The 27,179-nt window shown below is 41.1% G+C and overlaps 2 protein-coding genes across 3 annotated transcripts; both read right to left on the reverse strand.

Moving 5' to 3' along the window:
* Nucleotides 1–4,290: 4,290 nt before the first annotated feature.
* si:rp71-17i16.5 (phosphatidylinositol 4,5-bisphosphate 3-kinase catalytic subunit gamma isoform) lies at nucleotides 4,291–19,627 on the reverse strand. Of its 2 annotated transcripts, none has more exons than XM_046397457.1 (13): nucleotides 19,537–19,627; nucleotides 18,721–18,973; nucleotides 16,867–18,059; nucleotides 15,962–16,550; nucleotides 15,015–15,080; nucleotides 14,077–14,302; nucleotides 11,755–11,849; nucleotides 9,553–9,696; nucleotides 9,376–9,466; nucleotides 8,304–8,434; nucleotides 7,986–8,097; nucleotides 7,641–7,798; nucleotides 4,291–5,150 (listed from the first exon to the last, which is right to left on the reverse strand). In XM_046397457.1, exons 2-13 carry the CDS (start codon nucleotides 18,949–18,951, stop codon nucleotides 4,893–4,895), a joined length of 3,294 nt encoding a protein of 1,097 aa, XP_046253413.1. In that variant the 5' UTR covers nucleotides 18,952–18,973; nucleotides 19,537–19,627; the 3' UTR covers nucleotides 4,291–4,892. The 2 variants fall into 2 exon arrangements, with proteins under 2 accessions (XP_046253413.1, XP_046253414.1); XM_046397458.1 differs by having other exon boundaries at nucleotides 18,721–18,956; nucleotides 19,537–19,607.
* A 3,837-nt stretch (nucleotides 19,628–23,464) lies between these two features.
* Nucleotides 23,465–24,568, reverse strand: LOC124064042 (olfactory receptor 11A1). The gene has a single exon (XM_046398241.1). It carries the CDS (start codon nucleotides 24,566–24,568, stop codon nucleotides 23,465–23,467), a length of 1,104 nt encoding a protein of 367 aa, XP_046254197.1.
* Between the last annotated feature and the right edge of the window lie 2,611 nt (nucleotides 24,569–27,179).

The following is a 27,179-nucleotide window of genomic DNA, read 5'->3' on the forward strand; positions in this document are numbered from 1 at the left end:
ATAATGGTCATAGTGTGGACCTCTTCAGTAGTTATTTCTCTCAGGATTATACTGACATGTGCTTCTCCCTGGACACCATAAACAAAGATTTAGCCACATAGATGTGTTATTTTCAAATGTAAGTAGTATACTGAAATGAAGATATGAGAGTTGCACCCACATTCAAAGAATCTGAACTTACAGTAGGTAGTTAACTTTCACAGAATTAGAATAAGTTTCCTCTCAGATCAAACAAGAATGAAAAGTACTGTTCTGTTATACTTGAATGTAATATAACTAGGTCAAGTGATCTCCTTATGCCATATGTTATTTGTTCACTAGACTCTCACTTGATTCACTTGACTCTTCACTTACTGAGTGATTATAAGATGTCCAAGGGATAAAGGTCTCTATTTTGAACTCACTCATATTATATTCATTCTCATCTCCTCAAGTGGCCATTTTAAAAAGCAAATTGCATTGTTTCCATTAATGTTTGTTAAATTCAAACTATGAGTCATAACTAAATCATACGCCCACACCCTTGTTCATGAGGGTTCGCTTCATTTCATAGCATTCTCTTTAATTTCTTTATATTCAACTGGCAGTGTCTTCTGTACGCCTGGGTATATTAACTGTATTATGAATTTCAAATCTTTAAAAAAGTCAGAACATATTTCAGTTTTTCATTATGCTTGGAGGTCTTATTAACTACAGCAGATAGAACCACATAGGCAGCCATGGCCTAGGTTGGAGAAGGGGCTTGTGATTGGAGGGTCATCGGTTTGATTCCCCACCGGACGGGCAGGAAAAATTTGGATGTGGTGGAGTGATTAATGAGAAAAGAGACACTGAAGTGGACCTGGGACAAAGAGATAAAATGTTAGAAATCTCAAAATGCAAAAAAAAAAAAAAAAAAAAAAAATAACAAAAAGCTTGGGACAAGAGATACTCAGCCTGAGCATGTTAACACTATGTGAATCAATCTGGCTGAGATGGTGTGAAAGAGCCAGTCTTTTAAACAACAGGCAGGAGGTGGAGTTGATTGCAGTCAATGATTCACAGGTGCGCAGGTGAAGTAGGTCACCACGCCCTGCTCCAGACACACACATATACACACACACACAGGGAGAGAGAGAGAGAGAGAGAGAGAGAGAGAGAGAGAGAGAAACAGGGAAATGTGGGAGGACAAAAGGAAACACAGGGACAGTGGCAGATCCTGACACTATGGCCCAGCTCCTATGTGGCTAAATTATTTGTTGGGGTTTTGTTCCTTTCAGTTCCAATCTTATCTTTTTCCATTAAAGTAATATTTAAAGGTAATGGTCCTTCTTTTGACTTGCAATAATGGGAGAGCTACTTGACCTTTAGTTACAAATACAAGCTTTCGTTAAAATACAATGCTTAACAAACAAAACATGCAAGTGGTTCTGACTCAAATCCTTTTTCCAGTCAGGGACTTACCATATGCAGCAGGCTGCAGTGATTCAAGGCAGTGCTCATGCCCAGAGATGATCAATGTGACTAAAGTCACATCTGAGTTCTTAATTCTGCTTCCTGTGCTGAGTAATGTTTCAGCAGTGGTTTTGCTATGAGAGTGTCTGTTGCAGTAATTGCAGCATAACCTGTGGCGTTTGTTCCATCTAGGTCCTTTTTAACAGAGCCGTCTACAGACATTATGTTACTATCAGCATATGGGGTACCCTTTAAGTCAGGTCGAGGAAACACTATTTCAGGTATTTCTGCCAAACAGTCATGAGGTTCCCCATCAGAAGCGATGGGTACTAGTGTGGAAGGATCAAGAGTGGTGAATCGTTCAATAGTTAAATGAGGTTGAGGTAGCAGTATTGTCATACTCAATAGATGTCTTGATGGTGATAAGATATGTGATTTTGTAATAAGATGACTGACACAGCATGTGGCACTTTTAGCAACAAGGGGTGAAATAGTACTATTGAGGCACTTGCCTGCACTGCCATTGATGCGTGCATGGAGGTAATGCTCTAGCCACTGAGTCTAACCTTGCTGAGTAGTAAGCTACTAGGAAGCTTTGCTACTATGAGTTTGAGTGAGAACTGAAGACATGTACCCATCCTTACAGTTAGAGTAGTCCCATCCTTCACTTTCTCTCCCTGATCCACTTCTCCCTCTGCCTCTGCCACTTTCTTCTAACACAAATACTGTTGCACCCTTTTCTTCTACAACAAAAGTTTGACCTTTCTTGTTTTGTTTCTTGTTTTTGAAATGTTGCTCTGCATGTCTTGTGTAGAAGATTAATTAGGTGAGCAGGGCGATGGTCGATCATATGTTTAGTCATAAAGCTGCTGATGTGAGGCAGGCATTCCTTGAGGAATGCATTTTTTAATTGTTATTCATAGGGGGTGTCATTATTCATGCTAGTTGGTGCCTCCATCCCACTACGATTATCAAATGTTTCTTTAAGTCTGTGGTAATAATGATCCTCATCTTCCTTTTGAAGACAAAGGTTTATTTCTGTCCAGTTAGCTCTCACCTGGTATCTGTTAGTGATTCTAGCTGTTATCACAGTTATTCTTTCATTTAAATTGGCTATACCGTAGTATACTGTACATGGTTGGCCATTGATGGCATTTGGGTTCCAGTCTCCACAAATTATGCACCAGTCTGTCCCAGTAATCTGTCTCATAGCCATCTCCATTTCTCCCCCGTTGAGCCTGTTGCTATGATACAGTCAGTTCAGTTATAGCTATACCCTCTGTAGCCTTTTTTTACATCTTCTGCTGACAAAGGTCTATACACATACATAATTGGTTCCTGACCGTCTTGTCCTGCTCTTGGGTTTGGAACCTGTATCACTGGATAGGCCTCGGATGTACTTATGTTTAAACTTCCCGGACTGGGTGTTGTTTGTATTTTCCATAAATGCCATCCCTTTCCTGACGTGCCGTTGTATCCTGTGTCTTTTCTGAGCTTATAGGTTCAACTCTTGCTTCCTCAGTAGGAGACACATTTGGGTATAAAGGCTGGACTTGCGGTGCTGCAGGCATGGTTACATTTTCAAGAGGCCTGTATTATGGTGGATTATCTACCGGGGGAGGATCTAGCATAGATTCAAATGGCGAATTTCGGTGTCTTTGTCAGTGGCTATGTTTATGTCTTCTTTATCTTCTAGGACTAATGTTTGTTTTGTCTCTGTTTTCTTAGTCTTTCCTTGCTTCCTTCTATTGGCTTCCACTAGCCATGCTCTAGCTTGGATAAGGCCATCGGTTTTGTTCTCTCTTTTCCTTGCCAGCTTTTCCTATTTCTTTTACCAGTTTACTACATCCTTCCACTGTGAATCTTCCATTGAAGCCATATTTCAGCTTTCTAAGTATCTAAGTAAGGAAACCGAAACCAACAAAGTGACCAAAGCAGATGTAAGGGAATCAGTCCGGAATGTATTCTCAGCAACGGTTTTATATGAAACAGCTCACAGAAAGGTGATAACAACAAGGCCACAGAGAACATGATTATTTGGATTTCTGGCTAACAGTTGTGGTGGACCCTAGCACTATCAGCATAACAGAGAGGATTCTCATGCAGTGGTTCACACACAAAGTTGAAACAAAGTGTGCTCACATTAAACAGTTCACGGTCAGAGTTATTCTGGCAGATAGAATAGGCGTATTATTGCATTTTAATAAGGAATCATATGTTGTATAATAATTTTCCCCTACATGTACAGTCTGTGTGGTTTACCCCCATCCCAATGTGGCCTTAATTGCATCACAATGAGAGCTGTTGAGAGACCATGAGGTCTCTAGCTGGATGATAAAAGGTAAGCTGTACACATTGTGAAAAAAGCAAAATGACTTGACATCTTGGAGTGTCCCTTTGAACCTGCAAATCATTCACAAATCAGTCCTCAAACCGTGATGTAAAGTGGTTTCTTTATATGCGACATTTGTCATATCATAGGCCTCTCTACCAGTCTAATATGAGGCATGTCTGTGAAAACATCTTTCCCTTCCGGGTTATCAAGCTACATTGTCAAAAAAGTTATGACTAACATTATCAAATAAGTCAGCAAATTTAAAGCTGCTTGTCGTTCATGATAAGGTAGAGCTTACGTGAGCGACTCTTTTCAGACCGACACCTCAGTCCCACATCAGTTGCAGTAAAAATGGCCTGTTCATTCATTTGAATGTTACCCTAGACTTTTCCTGTCTATCATGCTCCTCACAAAGGATTCGCTGCATTGAGTAGAACTAGAGGCTCTGCACAGCTTTCTGTGTTTGCCTTTTGTCTAACCTTAAAAGAGTACTCCACCAATTTAGCGTTCCAATCCTGAGATGAATGGATGAATGAATCAATGCCTTTATTGTCATTTTATGCTTGTATACAATGAAATTAGTCATGCTAATCTACTGGTGCATTTCCATCTAAAGAAGAACACAAATACAAGAAACAATCATGAATATAATACAACAAGAAAAATTAATAAACCAACAAAGATTTCTAGATCTTAATATTGTTGGACCAATGAGGATAAAACTGATATAGCAGAAATAGAGATATCATCTTTTTTATTCCACACATTTTTCTTTCTTGTCAAAACCCGGCACGAGTGGTACTCCTAAATACATGTAAACAAACTCTGGTGTAATGTTAAAGGACGACTCAAGCGATTTTATATACCATTCGCTCATTCTGTGTAACATTTTTTAATGCACCCATCAGAACAGTGGGAACATTGTGATTGGTGGACTAATCTCACTATACTTTTAGGATAGAAACATAGAGAATAGGTTCATGGCTCTGTGGTGAGGAGAGGGATGCTAGAATATACATGAAAATAATAAAACATAAAAACAAACAACAATGACAACACACAAAAATTCAATGTCACATTCATGTGAACTTTTCCACACTTCCGCCTTCAAGTCAGCAACAGTCTACTTGATGCCTGCCACCATGTGGATCCACCAGTTGGCCTGCACAGTCCAGCCCTGCTGCTCACACAAAGAGATCTGCTGGAGGAAATGCTCCTCGGCCTCTGCCTCACCCTGTTCCTCCTGGAGCGCCTCCCGCAGGTAGCGCATGTCCTCTGCAGCACTCAGCTCTGGAATGCCCGTCAGCAGCATGAGGGAGAAAAGAGTGACCAGCAGGCGAGAGTGCGAGCGCAGGGAAAGGTACGCCTGGGTACAAGTGTCCTGACACAGACGGGTGGGAAAGAGGAGACGGACAGGATGACAAGGGCAAAAGATAAAATACATTTCTTTATTTCTTTACAGTACATAGACATATGTATAGTGTCATGATCTGTTGTCTATGAGTCACTGGTTTTTCCATTTTCCCCTGAATGCTTCATCCTTCAGCCCCTTATCACCTCAATCAGCCTCACTGCTCTCACCTGTTCTCCCCACAGGTTACAAAGGCAACCCCTGTCCATCTCTCATTGCCAGATTGTTCCTCTGCTCTGCATGACTCTCCTGCTCTGTTTTCCAGTTTGCCTTGCCTGTTGATGACCCTGCCTGCTTCTGTTTTTGCCTCCTGCCTTCTCATTTGGTACAATAGACTCTGATTTTTTCCCTTCGTTTTATGAAGAAGGAATTTTTTGTTGTGACTTAATTTTTTGCTGAAGAGGTTTATGTTATTGGACTTTTTTTGTGGAAGTTTTTTTTTAGAAAGAAGGATTTTTCGTTGTGGCTAAATTTTTGCTGAAAAGGATTTTTGTTATTGAACCTTTCAGTGGACTCCTTTGACCTGCCCTGCTCCCTGGTGGACGTTTTACTGCCTCAGCAAAGCTTCCCTTATCTAATTAATAAAGTTTTTTGCTCCTTATTGACTTTGTCTTGTGTGTTGCATTTGGGTCCATATACTCCCTGGTTTCATATAGTGGATTGATTTGTCTGTTCACTTAACACATAATCATCCATCCAAGTCAGGCTGGATGAAAACAAGATGTACAAGAATGTTGTTCTCACTTGTCTCAAGTGAGAACAACATTCTGGTGATCCATTTTTGATCTGATCTTCATTGTTCTCTTCCCTGTGTTTATGACTTAACAGCAGGTGAAAGGTAAAGCTTCTCCAAGGAATATTTTCCTCAGCAGCTGAATACACCACTACCTAATATTCAAATAGTAGCAGACTGCATTAATGTGCTCATACAAAATACACTGTATGACCTTTTGTTTTGGTTGCACAGAGAAATTAATACAAAAATGAATATTGTGATCCTAAAACTGTCAAAACAATGATGCTGTCAAAACTTTGTTTTATTTTCAACACTTGACAACTATCCAACTATTAACTTTAAGCCATTAGCACAGTCAAGAAAACAACTCAGATCAGACTTGGAAAATGGATCACAGGAATGTGCGGCCGCTCCGATATGTCCAAAATATTGAGCCTTTTTAGGAGGGCATCACAGCTGCACTTTATCAAACAAACCAAACATCATCATTAAATGGAGTGGGACTTGTTACCCTGGTAACCCAGAACACTTGAGGACAAGCTTGTTCTGTCTATCCTAAGCTCTATCAGACATGAACTGTCTGACACTGAGTGTTGCTGATGACTGTTGTGCTCTTATCACCCTCCAGGTTGTATGTTTGTAGTTCTGTGTAGTCAACCCACTCTTAACATAGCAGCAAGTAAGCTACGTACCTAGCTAATGTCAATCTAAACCACTGTATTTCATTTTTGTTCTCATCCCAGTACTCTGCAGTGTTGTCCAAAGCCTGATATATCTCACACTGTGTCATAGAGCTCCAATGTTGTCCTAAAACCCTTACATACAGTATTTGTGACTTGTTTTCAGATTTTGATATGTGTGTCTTCAATTGGAATAAATGGCCTTAATACTGTTGCTGTTGTCGGTTTTAGTCTTTTCATCGGGTCTGTTGACCTTAAAAAATACATGGAAGCCTTATCCATCAAATGCAAGTATCAGTACCTATAAAGCCAGGGTCAGACAACAGGGCTTAAAATCCCAACTGATTTTAAAATTGGGTTACGTCACTCACACATGAAGAGAAACTTAACAAATCGGCACATACTGCAAGATTTGAAAACAGCACTGCATGACACATTACAGGATATCGGTAAGATTATCATGCCAGAGGGTGCAGTGCACCACCTCATGTGATCTCTCTCACGTGATCTCCTGGTGAAACAGCAGCAGATCTCCTGGTGAACTTGCTGTAGTAACTCTTTGCAGTGAGAAAAAACAAAAGTAGAGGACTAAACGAGCCTGGAAAAGAAACTGATTGGGAGCCAGGTTGTCTATTCTTCATGAAGAACTGGAGATGAGATTTTAGCTCTCAGTTTCTGTCAGCAGTAGTGTGGTAGGGAACAGTAGCCTCAAGGACTTGAATGTTTATCATTGCTTAGCAGCAATGTCACCTGCTGCAGGATGTCTCTGTCATTGGCTCAAACTGTACTGATGTAATCATTCAGATTCTAATCTTATCTTAAATATCAAACAGGTTTGATATTTGTCTGATATTTGCCTTGATAAATCTGCAGGCCCTTCAGGAGGTTTACAACTGGATCAATAAATAATATGGCCCTCAATCTCAGACAAGAGTTCTCCTTCTTTAGTCAGGATCAAACTGGCCCCAAAATCCTGTAGTTAGAGCCCTGCATTATGCACAAACAAACACAATCCCATCTACACACAGAATCAGGTCTACTCACCCTGAATCGCTGAAAGTAGAGGCTGTTGCGCCCTCTGACCCTGCCCATGACATACAGGAAGTCAGGTGTGAGGACGAATGGTACACGCTCCCTGTTCACACCAAGGAAGCGTTTTGTGTTGCCCAGGATGTGACCAAAGTCAATGTGAAACAGGTTCCCTGAGGGGCCCAGGAAACAGATGATCAGCTAATCTGGTTTCATCATTCAGAATCAGTTGTCGTCTCAGTGTTTTAAGTTATCCATCCTATTAATTAACATACGGGCTGGTGGTCCTTTTACATTTGCTCAAATGCAGACAAGTTTGCTTGAGTAAATACAATGTGGACAAAAGTTTGTGGCGCATACCTTGGTCTGTGATCATGATGTTGTCATTGTGTCGATCTCCTATACCCAGTACATAGGTGGCCACACAGTAGCCAGCACAGGACTTCACAAACCTCTCCACGGTCTTGTAGTGCTGTAGTCAAATGAGATCACAGCAGTCCAGTAACATAATTTTAGCTTGGCACAGCATTACCGGTTCCAAGGTAGCTGATTCATTTCAGATGGCCTCAGTGAAGCATGTTTTTTCATTTTTAATCTAATCATAAGTTACTTTGGGTCCAAATCTGCCACCTCTGACACCTGGCTTTATATCTTATCCGTGTTTTCCATCTGACTTACAATTTCCTGGAGTGGACATTTAGACTTGAGCCACTCAAACAGAGCATCATTTTTGAAGGCTCCAGATGTTCCTCCCTGGCTCTTCTGGACTGCAGCGATGGTGGTTGCATCCCTCACAATCTCTATCACACCTGTGGAGGGGACACGAGATGAAATTCACTATAAGGCTTTTTCATAGCACTTTACTTAGGAGGCCTACATTATCTTGTCTTGTCATGTTCAGAGTGCATTAAGCATACTTATCTTTGCCACTTAGATCATCTTAATCACACAATTATGTTCCAACATCTCTTGCCATCCTGTAATTCCACCAATCAGGCATGAATTGTGAAAAAAATATCTGCCTGGAACTTTTATGGATGAGAGGATGATTTATGACCTCAACATTTCTAAACTTCTGGAAATGGCCCTGCTGCCTCATTTAGTTCATTCAAGTTCATTTCCGATGGGTTTGGTTCATATAAGAACCTTGCTTAAGCAGGTTCAAAGAATCCCATTTGTAACCCGCACATCTGTGATCTATAAATCTCAAATCAACTTAAAGTGACAGCAACTACCCTGTGATTTCTCCTCATATAATGGCAACACAAATGAGGGTTAAGTTGGGAACGAAAGAGAAAATTATTTTGGAAGACGAGATCAAAACGATGGTAGAGGAGACTGAATCCAGACAACACGTATTATCCTGTGGACTAAACAGTGGGTTGACAAACCAAGCCAAATACGCAGCCTGGGAGTGTGTTGATGCTGCAGTGACCAACGAGGGGCAGAAAGACACAACTGAAGCTGATGGCCTGATAATTTTCCACACCTTCAATCGATAATTCCTATCGCACTGTTCATAACACAGGCATGGACACATACGATTCCCAAACTGCAGCACCTCCACATAACCAGCAGGAAAATCATTGATGTCAAGTCTGGATTTGCTGAGATAAAATAATTTCCACATCAAGGTGAGGTTTTATAAATAACTACTTAAATATGGCTTTCTGTGCTGGCTTCACCTACAACTGATCACAAGTGTGTTTTATAAAATGTAATTAATATTGTAACTAATCAGTGTTGATACCTATGTTGTGTCCTGTGGAGATGCAGCCATATGGAACGAGGTTAAGTTCCAGTGATTTCTCCTGCCAGATGGACTCCATCACCACCAGTGTCTGAAAAGGAAGGAGATAATAATAAATACTGAGTCAGGTGTCACTTTACACAGGAGAAAAAAAAAGGAAAAAAAAACCTCCTTAACCTGAATGACCAACATGTCCTGTCTGAGGTCATCTCCCTCTTTGAAGATTATTCCAACAGGTGTGACACAGGTGGGCGACGGCATGGCACAGAACTCCAGCCAAAGTGGCTTCTTCTTAGAGGCCATCACCTTGCATTTGTCCAGCTGTATGAGAGAGAGAGATGAGGACAAGTGATTTGCTTGTGTTAATTGAATTTTAAAGGTTTTGGATTTGGTTGTTTCACATAAGAAATTTCTGTATGTGTGTTATTCTCTGTGCTCCTCTCTCTTACCAAAAGTGGACAGGTCTGCTAAAACTGCTTAAGAAAACATGCCCAGTCATTTTGGCACAGCATTACCGGTTCTCCAAACATCTCCAAAGGTAAACAGTAAAAATTTGCCATTCATATTATGCAGTAATCTACGAGGAATGTGTGATTGAATGGTGCTGCATTGTGGTATACCTTCAGACAGGTGCAAGATTTTTGCCAAATAGCTATGTGTTGGCACGCCACAGGGACCTTTTTATATATTTTAATTTGTTTTTCATTCTTATAAAAATATATTCTATATGTGTGTGTCAACCATGTATTTATTACACTGCTAAATTAGATTTTAGTGATCTCATTCCAGACTATTCAGTCTTACTTTAAACCGGCTCCATGACAGCTGTGGCTCATACTGGCAAACCTGAATACACTTTACCTGACTCATCTCAGCATATTTCAACTCATTGTTTTGATTTTGCAATACCCACAGGCAGGAAAAAGCTCTGATATGCCCTCTGTATAACAGCCAGGGGCCGACTTACAAGGGGATGATCTCCTTGAACCTGCGCTCTAGGTTTGTCGCCATCTTGTGGCCATCTCCATCTTATCAAAGAACTGATGATAATAAAAATGGTCCCTCTTGATTCCTTTGACCAAGAAAACAACATTATCCTGCATTCTCAGATAATCTGCATGTATAGCATGGAGGTCTAAAATTAAGTGTCATATTGATCAATATTCATTCTGTTTCTGGGAGATTAATCTAATTTGTAACATAACTGCATGAAAATAATTGTGTTTGGCAGTAAAACTTCCATTAAACAGTCAACATGTAAATAGTAAACATGGCCAAAAGATAAGTAAATGCTGAATTTTCATCAACTTTACAGTGACAATTGTAGTCAAAGAGTATGCACAGATATTCATTTGGGAAATTATTCGCTGAATCTTCATTGTAACATAGAGATAATATTTCTTCTTATCTTTCAAATGACATCATGGTTGAAAAGATATTAAGATATTAAAAATATAGATTAGCTCTTGGCATGTTATTTTAGCCTTTTCTTTTCTGAGGCATGGGGCTCGGGTTAAAGAGGTCTGTCAGGCAGTGTTTGTTCATAGTGCGTCAGCCAGTGCATAAGAGAAGGGAGTGAGTGGAGGGGGAGTCACAGCTAAAATCACTAAATCACTAAAATCAGCCTGTGCAGTTTACTAAGTCCTGATCAATAATCAATATCACTCTATTTCATTTTTATTTGAATTCAAAATGCATTGCATTTCCTTTGTTGATCTGAGACATGAGTGTGCACACAAACAGACTGCATGCACAACCTTGGCTCCATGACACCCACTCATCAGTCAGTCTTCTTCCTTTAGCAGCAGGGAGCTAGCTAGCAAATTGCTGCTAAGCGTATTGGCTTCAGGAGTCTGCGAATACAGCAGGACAAAAACTGAACACTGTCTCCGAGATGAACCAAGGCCAGTTTGACGTCAGAGTTTGTGTTTGGACCTGCTTGTTCACTGGCTGCTTGTCCCCTCTGCAATTTAATGAGTTTACAGATGGACAGATAGCTTTACCTGTTGCTAAAGTAACCACTAACTGCTTTGTATAGAGAGAAGGGAAATGAGATTCAATTCCAAGTTATCACTCAAGACACATAATCACGTATGAACTGACACACTCTGTCCGCTTGTGATCATATCACCCACGACACGTTAAGTTCACGTGTAAACAGGGCAAGGCTTTAGCAGCATTGCCAAAACATGTTTGGCAAGATCTTCAATGTAACAGATGTTCATTTATATGTAAAAGTCTTGCACTCCAGCTTTAAGGTGAACCATACCCAGAAAACTAAACATGGCAGACAAAAAAAAATGAAAACATCAATAACACACCGTCATACAGCACTAACACACTAACAATATGCATACACAGGGCAATAGGGAGGCTTACCAGGATCCTTCCAGCTTTAATGCGAGGGTCGAAGGGCAGCAGGAATTCATTTGGCAGATTGCTGTTTCTAAGAAGGTCTTGGAGCCTGAGGTGAGCTAGAACAACAGCAACACAACATGGAGCAAAAATTAGACAAATCTATTAAGATGGATTCCTCCAGGGAGGTAGCTGGCAATGAACGAAAAAAATAGATGAGAAGAAGAATGAACTTCCCACAATGAACTCAACAGTTTAGGTGCAAAATCAGGGTCTTTGCCTAAGCTTGAAGAGCGACAAACACATACATTTATGAATAACTGGCTGATGAGCACCAAGTGTGCAATGCCACTTAATATGCATGAAGAAACACAGCCATCCATGTTTTCTCAGCTCCCTGTGGATTGAATTTCTCTGTGGATATTCTCTGTGGTGTGGATACACCTGGTGCCAGTCTGAGTTAAACCGTGAAATCTGAGTTGGTTTATTCTGAGTTGGAAAACTGTGAGTTTCTGGTTTCAGAGCAGCTGCTCTGAGTTAATTCAATCTGAGTTAAGAACTGCGACTACAAAAAGCCATCATCAATGGAGCCCTGATACTTCAATTCACCATGGCAACGGCAACAAGTCTGAGCACATCTGACATGCTAGGCAAGATAAATATTGTTCAGCAGTTATTTCAGTGTGCAGCAGCTTTATCCTTAACATAATTTCCTCATCTATCCTGTTTCATTAAATAAATTGGAGCTGAGACTTTTACGCAGCCAACAGGAGATGGCCCAAAAACCAAGGAAGGTCAGTGGCTGAGGGAGTGTGTGTGTGGATGGATGAGATTATGAATGTATCTGATTCGCTGTAAAGAAAACAGCTAAGAAGTCATCGGGATGAGACAAACAATCCAGCGTGGACCTCAAAATTCTCTCCCAAGATTTATCATTTTGCTGAAATGGGCTTGAGTTACCCCTGTGTCTCGGGTTTGAGTTGCCTTCCTTACTGAAATGGTTAACCCAGAGTTTCCCTCATTTTAGGCTTAACTTAGTTTGGCTTAACTAGAGTTTTCACTAGGCCAGCTTTCTGAAATGCGCCCCAGGAGTCTATCCAGAGCAGACCTGGGTAGGGGTGACCTGCTTCCTAAAACCTTGAACTTATTCTCTTTATCCTGACCAGCTGTGTCACAGTATGGTATGGGAACTGCTCGGTTGCAGACCGCAAGGCGCTACAGCTAGTGGTGCAAACAGCCCAGCGCATCACAGGGACTCCACTTCCAGCCCTTGAAGACATCCAGAGGAAACGCTGTCTGCGTCAAGCTCACAGCATCCTCAAGGACTCCTCCCACCCTGCTCGTGGTCTATTTGCACTCTTGCCATCTGGCAGGCGCTTCAGGAGCCTCAAGGCCAGGACCAGCAGGCTGAGCAACAGCTTCTTCCCCAGGACTGTCTCCTTACTGAACTCAGCCCCCCACTAACTCCCTCACCCTACACCACACTCCACTACACCACCCTATCCTAACTGAGTACTATGTACTGAGTGTTGCACTAGTTCCTCTACCTCACTGTTAATATAGTTAGCCTACTGCCTATCGCTGTACACTCCATATTGTCCACTGCACCTGTACATACTCTGTACATACTGTAAATTATTGTATACCTGGCACTTACTGCTTATTGCACTTCTGGTTAGATGCCGAACTGTGTTTAGTTGCATTGTACTTGTACATGTGTAATGACAATAAAGTTGAATCTAATCTAATGTAATTTACTTGTGCTCAGGTTCACCTGCCTTCCTCTGCCTTGCGCCCAGGCCAGTCTTTGTCTTGTCCTCTTGGAAATCATTCCCAAAGCCCAAGCTTCCCTGGACTGCTACCTGTTTTTAAGACCATTTGCACTCACCTGCCACCTGGTTCCTTTATCGGATTCTGTTCCTAGAGACTCTCAGTAAATTATTCTTTTCTTAGTTCATTCATGTAGTGGCTATTAATTAGTCATCCTCTTTCATTTTGATTCTTGTAAGTAATTTGTGATTCATTTGTATTTAAGCAAATCCTCCTGAACTTTTATTCTGTGGTTTGAGCAATCTGTTTATTTGGGTCCAGATTTTGCTTATTTCTTCCAATTTAACAGTTCTTTGTAGGGTAGAAATTGCTTTACAGGCAGTGTTTTCACTTAGCAACACAGCAACAAAGTGGGAGACCTTGCCAAGACTGCAGCATAAAAGGTTGCAGATGCTGTTTTTGTTCGTGAAAAAAGATAACATTACAGATTTTAAATTAAATTTATCATTTATAAAAGTATTTGTTAATTAGTATACTAACCCATAAGGATAGATTTGATATAAAGATGTGTCCCACCTGTAGGGGAAAGGTCGGTCTTGTCCGGGTAGAGGTTTTTAATCATTATAGCAACCTTCTGTAGGGCCTCTACAGCCTGGACCTGCTGTGTGAAGCTTTCAAGCATGGCCTGGCCACAGCCCAGCAGGTAAGCCTCCAGAATCACAGCCATGCGCTGACGGAAGTACAGACAACCTGCGACCTCACTGCGGACATACCAGAAGAAGAAGTGGCCGATTCTCTTGCTCTGCAGTGAATGAGGTGAGGACAGTGAATCAGAGACACAGACACAGACCTTGGCTCACTGTTATGTGATCCTTCTAGACAAGAAAGGCCAAGACAGAGTCAGATTGAAAATAAGCTCCTCTATTTTAAGAGAATAGCCAAAACTTCACTGTGAACTTCAAATGAGATTGTCTGTCATAGAGACATACGTGTTGACCACTCCGACAGGAATCTGTGGTGCAAGTGGAGATTCAGTGAGGTCCTGTGTCTTTGGTTGGACTGCTAAAACTTACAAATGCTGTCTCTGACTGATGAAGTTACACCATCAGCCAATAGAGTATTGGGGTTTTCCCACTGGCCGTTGGTCTTTTAAAGTGAATAGCTGTGACTCATGAGTCTTGCAAGAACCAGACAATAAAGGGTAGACTGAACATGCCAGACAGACAGACATTTTGTACAAGAATATTCTACCGAGTGAAACAAACCATAGACAGGTTTTGGTTTAATATACTTTTGCAGTTTGGGTTAACCTCACAGTGGTGGATTTATCAGACTTGAACACTTCTTATCAATCACTACTAACCATCAATAAAACAATACTCAAACTCAATACCAAACCTTCAAAAAAGAGAATGGAAAAAGGTTGTACCACTAAAGTCCTTTTACCAGTATAATGACATTAAAATAGCATGATGTGTTGTGTTCACTGAACATTAGGATGCTGTGGGACTCACCCGCAGAGCTCTTTGGATGAGGTAGCGAGCAAGGAAACTGTCATGGTAAGGTTCCACTTTGAGGGTCTTTATGAATAAACAGAACAGATTAACAGGACTCTTTGAAATGTCACCAGCATACAGTTTCAACCTCACAACACGTCTCTAACGAAGTCCCTCTTTATAATAACAGTATTTGTTTTTAATGTCAAATACTAATATCCTATTGAACTGCATTTTGACCCATGCAGAAAACTGAGTGTCAGTGATCATTCAAATGAAATATGGAAGGACATACAGTATTTATAAGCAAGATGTCCCTCTTCTTATTGGATTGGAAATTACTCTCCAGTAGCCCCAGCCAATGTTAAAAGCATTTCTGGTTTAAAACCTGAAATCAAATTTAAAACACTGTCTGAAAATACAAACAGGTACTCTATGCAAGCTTAGGAGCCAAACTACACATTATATAAGGCAAATAGTGCAGTATAACCTTCTAATTTTTTTCTTATTGTTCTTCTTACATTCTATGTATGCACCAATCACCAAGACAAATTCCTATGTGAAACCTCTTCCCTTACATGGCAATAAAGACTAATATAGATATGTATTTAGCCATCAAGCGCACATTCAAGACTCCTTTTGCGGGGTTCTCATTTAAAAACCAGTCAGATGGAAAAAATAAGAAGTCATGAACGTGTCCTCTGACAGAACTAATATTAGCATTTATGCTTTATCACGTATGCGACTGATGATAAAATCTAGTTATGGTCAGACTTTTTTCAGCTGAGTTACTGAATGATACATTCTCACTATTATTGGTGAAGATATGAATCTATGCTGACTTATATATAAGCTGGTATACTGGGTTTGATGTTTTTGTACTGGATTGCATACAAAGTGCTTGACACACCAGACCATCAGACAGTGTTAACTATTGCTGTGCCTATCTAGAAACAAACACATACCTGCACCAGCTGTAGTAAATACTTCAATACATCATCGTTAGACAGGCTCTCCAGTCTCTGGACTGCTAGACTCCTGACTGTCACATCAGGAAAGTCCATGCTTAACAGCTCCAGGGCCACTGTTATATCCAGTTCTGCAGGATCCACGTTTCCCAGTAGCCAGTGGACATCCTCAACCACTCTGCGATTCATCCAATCAATACTGCGGAGGTAATAGGGTAGATTAGAGACATAAAGGGTGCTCTCTTCCCGAAATCTTTTGAGACAAGCCCGGTTGGTGCTGAAGACTGGAGATGGGGTTCTAAGAAATTCATTTTTAGTCAGTGGGGGTGAGGCGGAGAGTGCATCAGAGGAAACAGTAGATTTGGAGGTGAGATTGGGACTTTCTGGTCGTTCAGAGGAGCTCAAGCTATCTGGGAGAGCGACTGGGAAGCTGTAGCGGTCCAGAAAGAAGCTGATGGCCATGGAGTCCGCTATGTCCGGGTTAGTCGCAGAAGACAGCTTGTCTGCCTGGTAGGTGATCGCCCCTTCTTCTAGGTCCGGGTAGGACCACATGTGCAGGGTGTAGGGGCCCTGGCTGAGGATAGATCTGGAGGAATGAACAAGTGATGACAGACACTATAATTCGCCAATAAATAAAAAAGGCACACAGACTTTTCGTTGCAGTGTACTGCCAGGAAGCTGACCCACTTATGAGATGCATTTTGTGAAGGCTAATTTTCGTTAAATCTTATAAAAAATATAATACTTTCAGTAAGAAAATCAGCAGCTGCTCCCTTATTAACTTTTTCATGTTACCATGTACCATGTCCCTTTTGACATGTTATTCTTTTTGACATTTTAACACTGAAAAAATACTCCTATATAAATAACAAGATGTAATGTTGTGACATTAAACAACTGACCTGTGATCTATGAGGAGAAGATTGACAAAGTAGAGCACCTTCCCCTTCCCTTTCTGGAGGTCTGGTACTTTATTGGCTGAAGGTGATGGCAACTTTGAGTCTTTGGTTACTGGGGAGATGTCACCACCGCTGGCATTAATAGTGAAACCTAGCTTTGCTCCACGTGGCAAATCTCTGAGGAGAACATCAAACTCCAGCCACTCATTCCACAGTACTTCATCTGCGAAAGCCTTGGAAGGGGAGGACACTGAAGAGAGAACTTTGTTACCGTAAAGTATAGAGGCTGTTACATATACAGATTGAGGGCATTTGTTTGGGAGTTTTGGGATATCGAAGCCAAGCAGTTTCACCCTGAGCGTTCTGTTGCAGTCCCACAAGGATATCATGAAGATATCATCCAAATCCCTCCCTTGAAGGCGGAGGTCATCGTGGGAGCTGAACTGGCCACTGGAACCGTCAACGAGTGGCCAATCTACAAACTTGACAGTCTCATCAGCAAGCAGTGACACAGGGACAACAGAGAGGTGGAGTTCCTGATTGGTTTTCAAGCACTGTCGAACCCAGAGGAAGTTGCTGAGGGGATAGTCTCCAGATATATATTCCTGTCTGCCGGAGACTTTCAAAACCAGATCATCAGAAGTATCATAATCCAACTGCTGGTCTATCATCACCTTTCTAAAAACCCTAAAAAGAACATCTGGGGTTGTGCTAAAATCTACATGTATGCTGAAGCTGATCTTTTTCATGTAATGCAAGGTGACAGGAAGCTTTCTGTTTAGCTGATCCTGTAGGTCTTTTGGAACGGGGGCACACGTTATCCAAGGCTCTGTGGCGTATAACTTGTCATCCCGAATCCTTAGCTCTTGTCTTCTTGAAGATGCCAGTTTTCTGCGGGTGAATGTGAGCTCATCAAGTCTGTCAGACGCCTCTTTCTCCAGGTCGTGTCCAATCAGGAAGGCCAGACACTGCTCTTGTTTCTTCTTCTCCTCTGAATCACCTACCACCACTGGTTTAACTACTATGTGCGCTGTCAGGCGCCCAGTGTTGTCACATGACCATGGAATGGCTAACGTCCTGATAACCTGACAGTCATCGTAGGCCTCATACCAGTCTTCCCCCTTGGCATATAGCAAAGTGTATTTCTCTGGATCCAGTATTGCTAGTGGGTCTGGATGGCAGTTTCGTTCCTGGGCCTAAAGACATAGAGACAGACACTGGATGGTTGCAGCCTGATTACATATTTAAAAAAGAATAAAATCCAGCATCTCTGTAATGTTATATGATGAACTATGGATGCTTTAAGCCATACACTATTGTTAGCATGCTAAAATGCTTAAAATAGCAATGCCGACATCCTAAGTTCCACAGATACAATATTTAACATTTAACATTTAACATCTCTTAGCTTCATATGTTAGCTTATATTAGATTATTAAAAGTAGAGCTGAGGTTGGTGAGATGGTCTGGTTTACTTCTAACCACAGTCCAGTCACCAGTTACAAGAAAATGTTGTATGTTTCAGCAAACCATGGCTGTGTTTGCTTGGTGCCTTGTACATCTATAACATCAACATCTCCACAGTACATCATATTGAGAGCTCCAACAATTTGTTAATTGAAAGAAAAACAGTTTCCAATTATTCTGATAATCAGTTAAAAGTTTGAACCATTTTTCAAGCAAAAATGTCATACATTTGTTGGTTCCAGTTTCTTAAATGTGAGGATGTGCTGCTTTTCATTGTCATTTATGATTTTGACTTGTTGTCTGGACAGGAGAAGAAATCTCAGGACATGACTTTGGCAGTGTGAAATTGTGATAAGCATTTCAAACCCAACTATTTTAAGCCAAACCTACCTGCATGCAGATGCGTAGCCGCAGCTGGTAGACGCTGCACTGTGCAGGAAGGATCACTGACACTGACTCACAATTCATACTGATATTGTAATCCTCATTGTCAGACACCTGCAGTGGAAAAGGCTGAAACTCACAGATAAACTTCAGGTTGGTGTCAGAGCAGCTTTGAGTAAACATGCCTGACAGATGCTGTGGGCTGGGAAGATCATTCAGTGGCAGTGGAGGATCCATTGGCACTTTAGGAGAACAAAACCTGAAATTCAATACCTTTTTTGAAAATTCTGTGCATAGGAATCTAACTGGTTATCACCTTTTTCTCTGTAGCATGATTTGCAAGTTGTAAAAATGTTTTCCTTCTCTTAGATTTAATGCAACTAGATAGCACTTTGATTGTAGTCCTCAAAGCAGCCAAAAAATACCTCTGAAAAAAATCAGCATCGACATCTCTCTCCAGTTCCAACACGAAACTGCTCACAACAAGATCCTTGGATTATCTTGAGCTGCTGAGTCATGATTTTTGGAAGTAGACATTGCTGTTGAGTTGTATTTTTTGGCTCCCAGAGCACCATAAATGAAGTGCCATGTAGTTCCATTACATTCAAGAGAAGGCAGACAGCTCTACAGCCGATATCTCCAAAACTCTGCAACTCGTACCAAAACACTCTAGATGGATAAACAGCGCTACAGGTAAGAGGAAATATGACATAAAAAAATACATATAACATATTTCTGATTTTTGGTCCCTTTAATGTGACATGGCAGATGCAGTGTTCTAACAAAAAATGCATTTAAAAACAAACAACAAACAAATCTTACCTCAACAGGTGTTGCTTTCTTAAGATCCTAAGGTGGAGTCACTTTTTACCTGTGTGAGACTGTGTGTTCCCTTTTTGTAACTGCTTGGGTACTTCCTCATTCTTTCGTACCACAGTTCTCAAACACCAGCAGAGAGAAATAATAAGAAAGCACTTACTGACATTGTAAAGGGGTTGACTTCCTTGTTCTATTTTAATAGTTTCCCTTTCTGACATTTTTTTTTGACAGTTTGTGTTTCAGAACAGGCTTAAATAATTTGTGCTTTTACACTGCTGCACAATGAAATTTATAAGAAAATACTATTGTGATGTTAATGGTATGTCAGAGTCAAAAGGTTGTAGTTCTAATGCCTTACCGTGACACATCAAACCTGTTGGGATGGTTTGCTTTGCTGTTCTGCAAAGGCACTAATGGAATGTAGGTGCACCTTAAATTCATTCGTCTTTAAGAGAGCCAGATCAAGTTGTGCTTATTGCCTGATGTTATTTTAGGAGTTTGAAATAACTCTCAAGCTCTCTGTACATGTCAGTTACTGTATTAACAATGAGCAACAGTCTAAACAAAAGGCAAAAACACCAGATTACACCTAACTGACCTGCCACTGTGATTTGTATTACTGGTGTCCATCACGCAGACTCTGTACAAAAGCAATTGCACTTGAAAGGTTAACCTTATTTTATGTTATGTACTGTATTTCAAATAAACTGTGTCGAAATCCAAATGCTGTAAGTCAGAGGACAGATGTTTGCGCTTCAAATTAAAAAGATCATTGTTAATAGCATAAAGCAGTAATAAGCAACAATTAGAATTCTGTTGGCTGTCACTATCCAATGAAGGCAAGAATGAAATAAAGGAGAGAGTATGCATCCTTGTGCCTTCAGAGTAACTCAAACGAACTGTGCTGACAAAAAATATATAGCACCATCTATCCTAATCACCATTTTTACACATCTCCTAGTTAGTTTCATTTTTGCATGTTATGTTTATACAGCAAAAGAGCTTTGGTAAAAGTTAGTGAAAGATCACGAATTTGGTGACATGTTGATAGTAAGTAAACACATTGTATCCCGTGCTTCAAGTCATTGTTGATTTTTTAAAATTTTTAACCAAGACCATAACCTTTCTTTCACTTTAACCAAATGCCGTGAGTGCCTAAACATAACCACGAAGAAGCATAGCTATGCGTTAGTTACGAGTCTTGCGTTTCAGAATTGAATATAGGGAAATGCCGTGTTTCTTGTACTGCATAATATCTCACAGAAGCACAGCCTAAAAAAGGAAGTACTGTAGTTCTCCTTTGAATTATTCTGCTGAAGAAACCTGTTCCTGTTTTTGTACACGTGTGGGTATATTTGTAAGGTTGAACAAAAGTACGACTCACAGGCAGACAGGTAAACATTGTTCAATAAACAGACAGAGATCAAAAACATGTAGTAAACCAGGACAGATCATTGAGGTGAATGAGTGTACACAACATTCAAAAACATGGCTTGTACATGGATCTTGCCTACAGCCAATCCTCTGAATCCAGGTAACCGATGACGTCATCAGCTGGATCACAGAGGTCGATTAGGCATGACCTCTCTAACCGTCTGTAACCCACCTTTTGAACTCAACAGGCAGATGTACGTTGAAGGCTGTTATTCTCATGAATTAGAGTTACTCTGATACAGTATGGTTGTTCTGTCTTCTTGCTTGATTAAGAAGATGATCTTTGAATTCCTTGCCTGCTTCTCAAGGGTCAACAAATTCAGTCCATGATGACAAACAATAAAAACACACAGTAGCATGTTTTTAAGTGACACTTAGAGGTGCTTGTGACTGTATTTTGTTACAGAGTCAGGCTAACTGTTTCCAGTCTTAATCAACCGTTGGCTCCAGCTTCATATTTAGCGGACAGGTATGACAGCAGCACAAATCTTCTCGAGCAACTCTAGGCAAGAACGTGAAAAGTCGTGACTCCATAAAACTGCTCTTTTAGCATTACAACATCATCACATATGGACCCACAATTGGGCCAAAATACATATATACAATCTAAAATACAAAACAACAATAAAATGACTTGATTAAAAGATTTACAACCGTCACATTCATTACATCATAAAAATATTCTGCACAGAAAGCACTTTAAGTTGGCTGCATTTTGTATAATAAATAAGGATATATAACAAAGTGACGTCTGTATGTTTCGATTAACCTGGCTGCTGCTTAAAGCAAATGTTTAACAACAACGAGAGGCGGTTCTCGTGTTAAGTCCTGAACACTTGATGAGGTTGCTGACACCAGTAAACAATAGGGCTCCAATGGTAAGAGGAGCAACATAGTGACAGAATAGTAGGCTGAAAACAGCCAAGTCTTGTGCAGTACATATCCAGTGTTGGGACATGCAACCCGTACCTCAAGACATAATTGTCTCAGTGTAAAATTTTAATGACAGTAAACCACTTTGGTTGAAATTGACTATTTCCCTATAAAACTCAAAAGTGAAACAATATGCAGTGAAAAAAGAAAACAAACAAAAAAAATAATAAACTGTCAAAGTCAATTGAGTTCCTGTTAAAGAAAGTGAGTTATGGCTGCCATATAAAGTGACACTGAATTGAAATTAATCGTGTGATTAGGTTATCATGTGATCAAAGGGATAGTGTTTTAAAGGCATTGCCAATTTTTTGTAGACATTTGAAGAAGTGAGGAACTGAGAATATTAAAGAGTAATTAAACAATTATACACAATTAAGATCCTTCCTGGACATTTTGGCTGACCCGCAGCAGTCTAACCTGTCGCCTTGCCTCAGTGAAGCAGTGAAGTCCAGGTGTACTTCAGGACCCCGTGACGTCACTGCTGGTTTCTGACGCAACAGACGCACATTTGATGCACATTTCTGAACACTCGGCCATTGCTGTCAGTGATACCTGGTGGAGTCAGAGGTGAAACAAGCAGAGTGCAGTAAAACACCACTTTTCAGCGCTTTGCTAGGAAAAACAAGTAAATAAATGAAACCACTTTAGGCACTTTTTGAGCACGGGAGGGCAGGAAAAAATGTAGGAAAAAAGCTGGCTATGGCCTTTTTTTTTAACGCTGTGGCCTTTTTTCCCAATAGTCACATCTTTGCATCTGGTGCAAAGTGCATTTCTGAAGCCTCCGATTCGGCATTATGGCCATTGCGGGCTTGTTAAGTTTATTTGAAACCGGAAGTGACCATATTTGAACGAGGGGGATGGAGGAGGATGCTGTCCTGAAGAAGACCTGAGACCATAAGCTCATTAGAAAACTGTGTACTTTTGTCAGCTTTGATTCATGGCAGAACACTTGTAATAAATAAGTAAATAAATGAATAAAAATTTCAAACTATACTGCATTTCTTCTTCTGCTGTTCATTTCCATTTTAAGTAGCCCGTTGTTCATTTATATTTTTCTCAACGTTTCACCTTTAAGCTCATTGTAATGTAGCTCACATTTCCTGCCTTGTACTGTGTTAAATATGGAGCTGAAGCTATATTTTATTTTATGGACGCACGGACCATTTATTTCCTCCTATTTAGTCAGATGAGAGTTTCTCATCTTATCTCTGCAAGTAAGCGAACAATGTCTAGAAATGTCAAATTAATAATAATGAAAACACACAAACCAAACATACAAGCTGTTTGATATTGGTCCAAAACAGCATATACAAGCTGCAAATTTAAATACTGTAGGGAACACAATATTCCAAAAATATCACTGTAAACACACATAACAACTAACCTGGCCTCCTCCAGTTTTTTTTAATTGCACTTTTACAATATGCAAATTGCAAAACTTTGCACAGTAATAGTAGTTTTTGTTGTGGACATTCATAAAATGTTGAAGTTAGTTTGTTCCACCCTGCTGATCTATAATAATATAGTTCAGACTCCCTCTGGGCAGCTTTTTGACGCGGGTCTCTTATCGTCTCGCTTCTCTCCGCGCGCACCGACCCCTCCTCTGCGTCCACCACTGGAAAGGACTCAGCAGCGCGCGCCTCGTTTCTGCGTTCCTCAGCCCGTACACCAGCGGGTTGATGCACGGTGGCACTAAGAGCATTGCCGCCAATGACATGTGGAGCACGGCCGCCGCTTTAGGGACGCTCTGAGACTGAGAGGACAGTGCCACCATCGCCGCCGTCCCCTCCACCTCCCATATCACGTCCGAGATGACTTTGAACAGCAGCGGCAGCAGCTGCAGAAACAGCATGCCGCAGTAGAACAGCACGGTCTTACGCGCTGCGTTGTTCACCGCGTTGAACGGTATCATCGCGTTGCGCGCGTCCTGGTACATCCGCAGGAAGGAGAAGACGTAGACCAACAGGCACAGAAGCAGAGTAGAGGAACCGACGACTTTGCGAAAGACGGCAGAGGCGCGGGGAAATCCCATGTGCTGCTCCATGGTGTCTGGCTCGCACAGTAGCCCCCTGGTGACCCGCTCACTCTTTTGCTCTTTTCCTGTATGCAGCAACGCTATGTTGATGGTGCTGATGGAGACGGAGTAGACCCAGATGAGGCTCAGGGCAACCCGCAAGCGCACCTGAGTGAGCATGACCAAGTAGTGGATAGCGTGGCACACGTACAGATAACGCTCCAGTGCCATGCATGTGATGGTGACGAGGCTGGAGAAGATACTGGCGGTGCCCACAAAGTACTGGATGTAACACCAGGTGCTAAACGCCATGGTCTGACGCTGTACTAGTGAATGGATGACCGCCGGAGCTAAGGTGAAGGTCTGCATGAGGTCGCTAAAAATCAAATTCTTAAGGAAGGCAACGCGCGGCTCCCAGGAGAGGTCCTCGGACCGTCCGAGTCCGAACAGCGTGAGCCCGTTAACCAAAAGTGAGAAAAGAGTCAGCAACACGAAAATCCATATGAGCGCTGGAATTGTCTGTCCGTTGGGCAGTAGAGACAGAAAGAGGCAGCCGGAAACATCCAGCCGCTCGGTTACGCGCGCCTCAGTTCGGTTCTCCTGGCCGAACCAGTCGCACTGCTCGGTGAGGTTGTTGGCTTCAATGGCCGTCATCATGGCAGCTGTTGACCTTCCTTATGAGGCTGACAGGTCCGCATCTTCCACCATCTCTACCCATAACATGACAAGCTATAACATGACTCCCCCAGCATGCGCACACAAAGTAACCTATACACACACACACACACATCCCTGAGACGCATCTGGAGCCCTCTACTTTTACGCACCTGTAGAACGATTCATTAATTTTCCGCTCTGCAAATCCGGAAGTTGATCACTTTGTTTCATCTTTAAATCATCATTTATCAGAAATACGAAAACTCACCATCACATATTTTTCTTAGAACCTTTCCTCTCAAATGTAAGATTCCTCCGTGCGTGTTGTGATCACGGAATAAATCACAGAATTTGCTCACTGAAATCATCTGAAGTCTGTCATAAATCCCTGTCGTGTTGGACAGTGGACACAGGTGTACACTTTAAACACCTTAATTTTTGTGTGTTTGATGGACACTGCACAAAGAAATGTCGGCAAAAATAAATCAGTTGTTCCTGGCGTTAGAAAAGTTCCAGGGACATCCCAGCAAACATAAGTCGTTCAGTGCTGGCCAGTCACATTCAGAAGTTGTAACCTGTTGGATATTTTCCCGATGGCATGAAGACAGCGAGTAAAAAGAATATATGCAATTGCAATGTACGGCAGGATGGGACACACTCTTTCAGTCTTTCCATGTCATGTAGACTCGAAACGGTTTTAGAGTGTCTTTAGATGGATTTTCCTGCAGAGGAATAAATCACCTGCAGAATAAAGAGGAATTTCCCTTTAACCAATCTTATTCTGATCCTCGATTAGGCGATTAAATGGCATCTAATTTTTTTTTTTTTGTTGTTCCTATTGGCTCATTGTCACTTATCAAAGACAGGAACAAAAGCTAAAAACATGCATTCGTGTTAGAATAAACAAAGTGATTCCGCAGAAGTTATGAAGTCTGTAGATTTTCCTCCTTCAGAACGTTTGGCACCACCTGGTTCTTGCTGTTCCATTGAAATCCTCTGTGGCCGCCACCATACATGGTCAGCTCACTGGCTCAACCAAACACCGATTGAACCATAATCAGGATTTACACTCTCCAACAGAGAAAAAAATGAAAAGCAACTCCTCATTTGACCAAAAGGGGGCATAGTGCCTCCCAGTGTTGAACACTGGTAACTGCAGCGCAGAGGTCCGCTCTTTAGTTTGTCTGAGGCAGGAGTCATGCTGCAGTTTCTTAGAGCACCTTTTGGCGCAGTTGTATTACTACATTAATTGTACTGACTTCTAGGTGCTCTACTGCTGCACCACAAGTGCAAATATGCCTGATCCTGCTGTGAATACAAGAAAAGCACAAAAATAAAACTAACTTCAAGGATTTTGAAAATCATACTTTCAAACTTTGAAGGATTCAGCAATCGCAGACATAACATATAGGTTAAGAAATCAATCTATTAAAATGAACTGAATTCATGCCTCTTTTAGTTGTAAAATTAGCTACAAATTAATGAGATTCTTTAGAACCTTTTCTGTGACTCTTGCAGACCTCCATGATAAAGGCCTTGTAACCTCTATGCACAAATCATTGTTTTCATTTCAAAGTATAGAGGTCTCCAGTTCTCCACTCTCATTTACAGATATCAGCAAATCCAGAAAGGGAAAGTTCACTTGACTGTGATTTAGTTGCAAAAACAACAGAGTTCTTCTTCAGCAGATGTAAAACACCAAACCTTATCATCAATAATTTCTTATAGAAGAAAATGTTTTGCACCTTTGTACCTTTTCTCCCACAGACTCATGAACAAGTTGGCATAGGAGCAAAGGGAGGTTTGGGAATGCAAAATGGTTCTTGTTAAACTTTAAGTAATTTGACTTCTAGATTAATTTAATCAGAATTGTTATTATCTCGGGAATGTAATTTTGACTACTTGCAATTCTAATAATGATATTTACAAGTCAAAATGTTATTGATATGATGATATCAATATTCTTACTAATCTTTATTGGAAACATCTAAAAATGTTCTTAAATTACAGATATAAACAGAACTGAGCAGTCAAAATTACTGGTATGTCAGTCTGAATTTGTAACTTGTAAGAATGCAGGCAGGTTTGTGTGTGTGTCTCTTGTTCTCTGTTGTGTTCCACAGGTGTCAGCTGTGAGAGTGGATCCACCTGAGCTTAAATCAAGCCAATCATCACACAGGGACCTTGACATATATAAGCCAGCACACCCTCTCACCCTCTCTCTCTCTCACCCTCTCTCTCTCTCTCTCTCTCTCACTCTCTCTCTCTCTCTCTCTCTCTCTCTCTCTCTCTCTCTCTCTCTCTCTCGGCATTGGTCTGTGTTTTGTGGTTGGGTTTCCAACTTTGTGGCAACAGTTTGGGGAAGAACCTTTTCTATTCCAGCATGACTGTGCCTCAGTGCGCAAAGCTCCATGAACACTTGGCTGGATGAGTTTGGTGTGGAAGAACTTGACTGGTCCACACAGAGCCCTGAACTCAACCCCATCCAACACCTTTGGGATGACCTGGAACGGAGATTGCGAGTCAGGCCTTTTGGTCCAACATCAGTGCCTGACATCACAAATACTCTCCTGCATGAATGTTTCCCACAGAAACACTCCAAAGTCTT

Source organism: Scatophagus argus, chromosome 8, assembly GCF_020382885.2.
Source record: "Scatophagus argus isolate fScaArg1 chromosome 8, fScaArg1.pri, whole genome shotgun sequence".
Classification (NCBI taxonomy): Eukaryota; Metazoa; Chordata; class Actinopteri; family Scatophagidae; genus Scatophagus; species Scatophagus argus.

What these genes read in the sequence shown, in the direction of transcription:
- si:rp71-17i16.5 (XM_046397457.1), bottom strand. Translation starts at nt 18,951, where the DNA reads ATGGATCCTCCACTGCCACTGAATGATCTTCCCAGCCCACAGCATCTG. An exon ending in CTTCTCCTCATAGATCACAG is followed by an intron (nt 16,551 to 16,866) that starts GTCAGTTGTTTA and finishes TCATTCCTCCAG; the next exon opens with ATCTATCCTCAGCCAGGGCC. An exon ending in ATTTACTACAGCTGGTGCAG is followed by an intron (nt 15,081 to 15,961) that starts GTATGTGTTTGT and finishes TTATTCATAAAG; the next exon opens with ACCCTCAAAGTGGAACCTTA.
- LOC124064042 (XM_046398241.1), bottom strand. Translation starts at nt 24,568, where the DNA reads ATGACGGCCATTGAAGCCAACAACCTCACCGAGCAGTGCGACTGGTTC.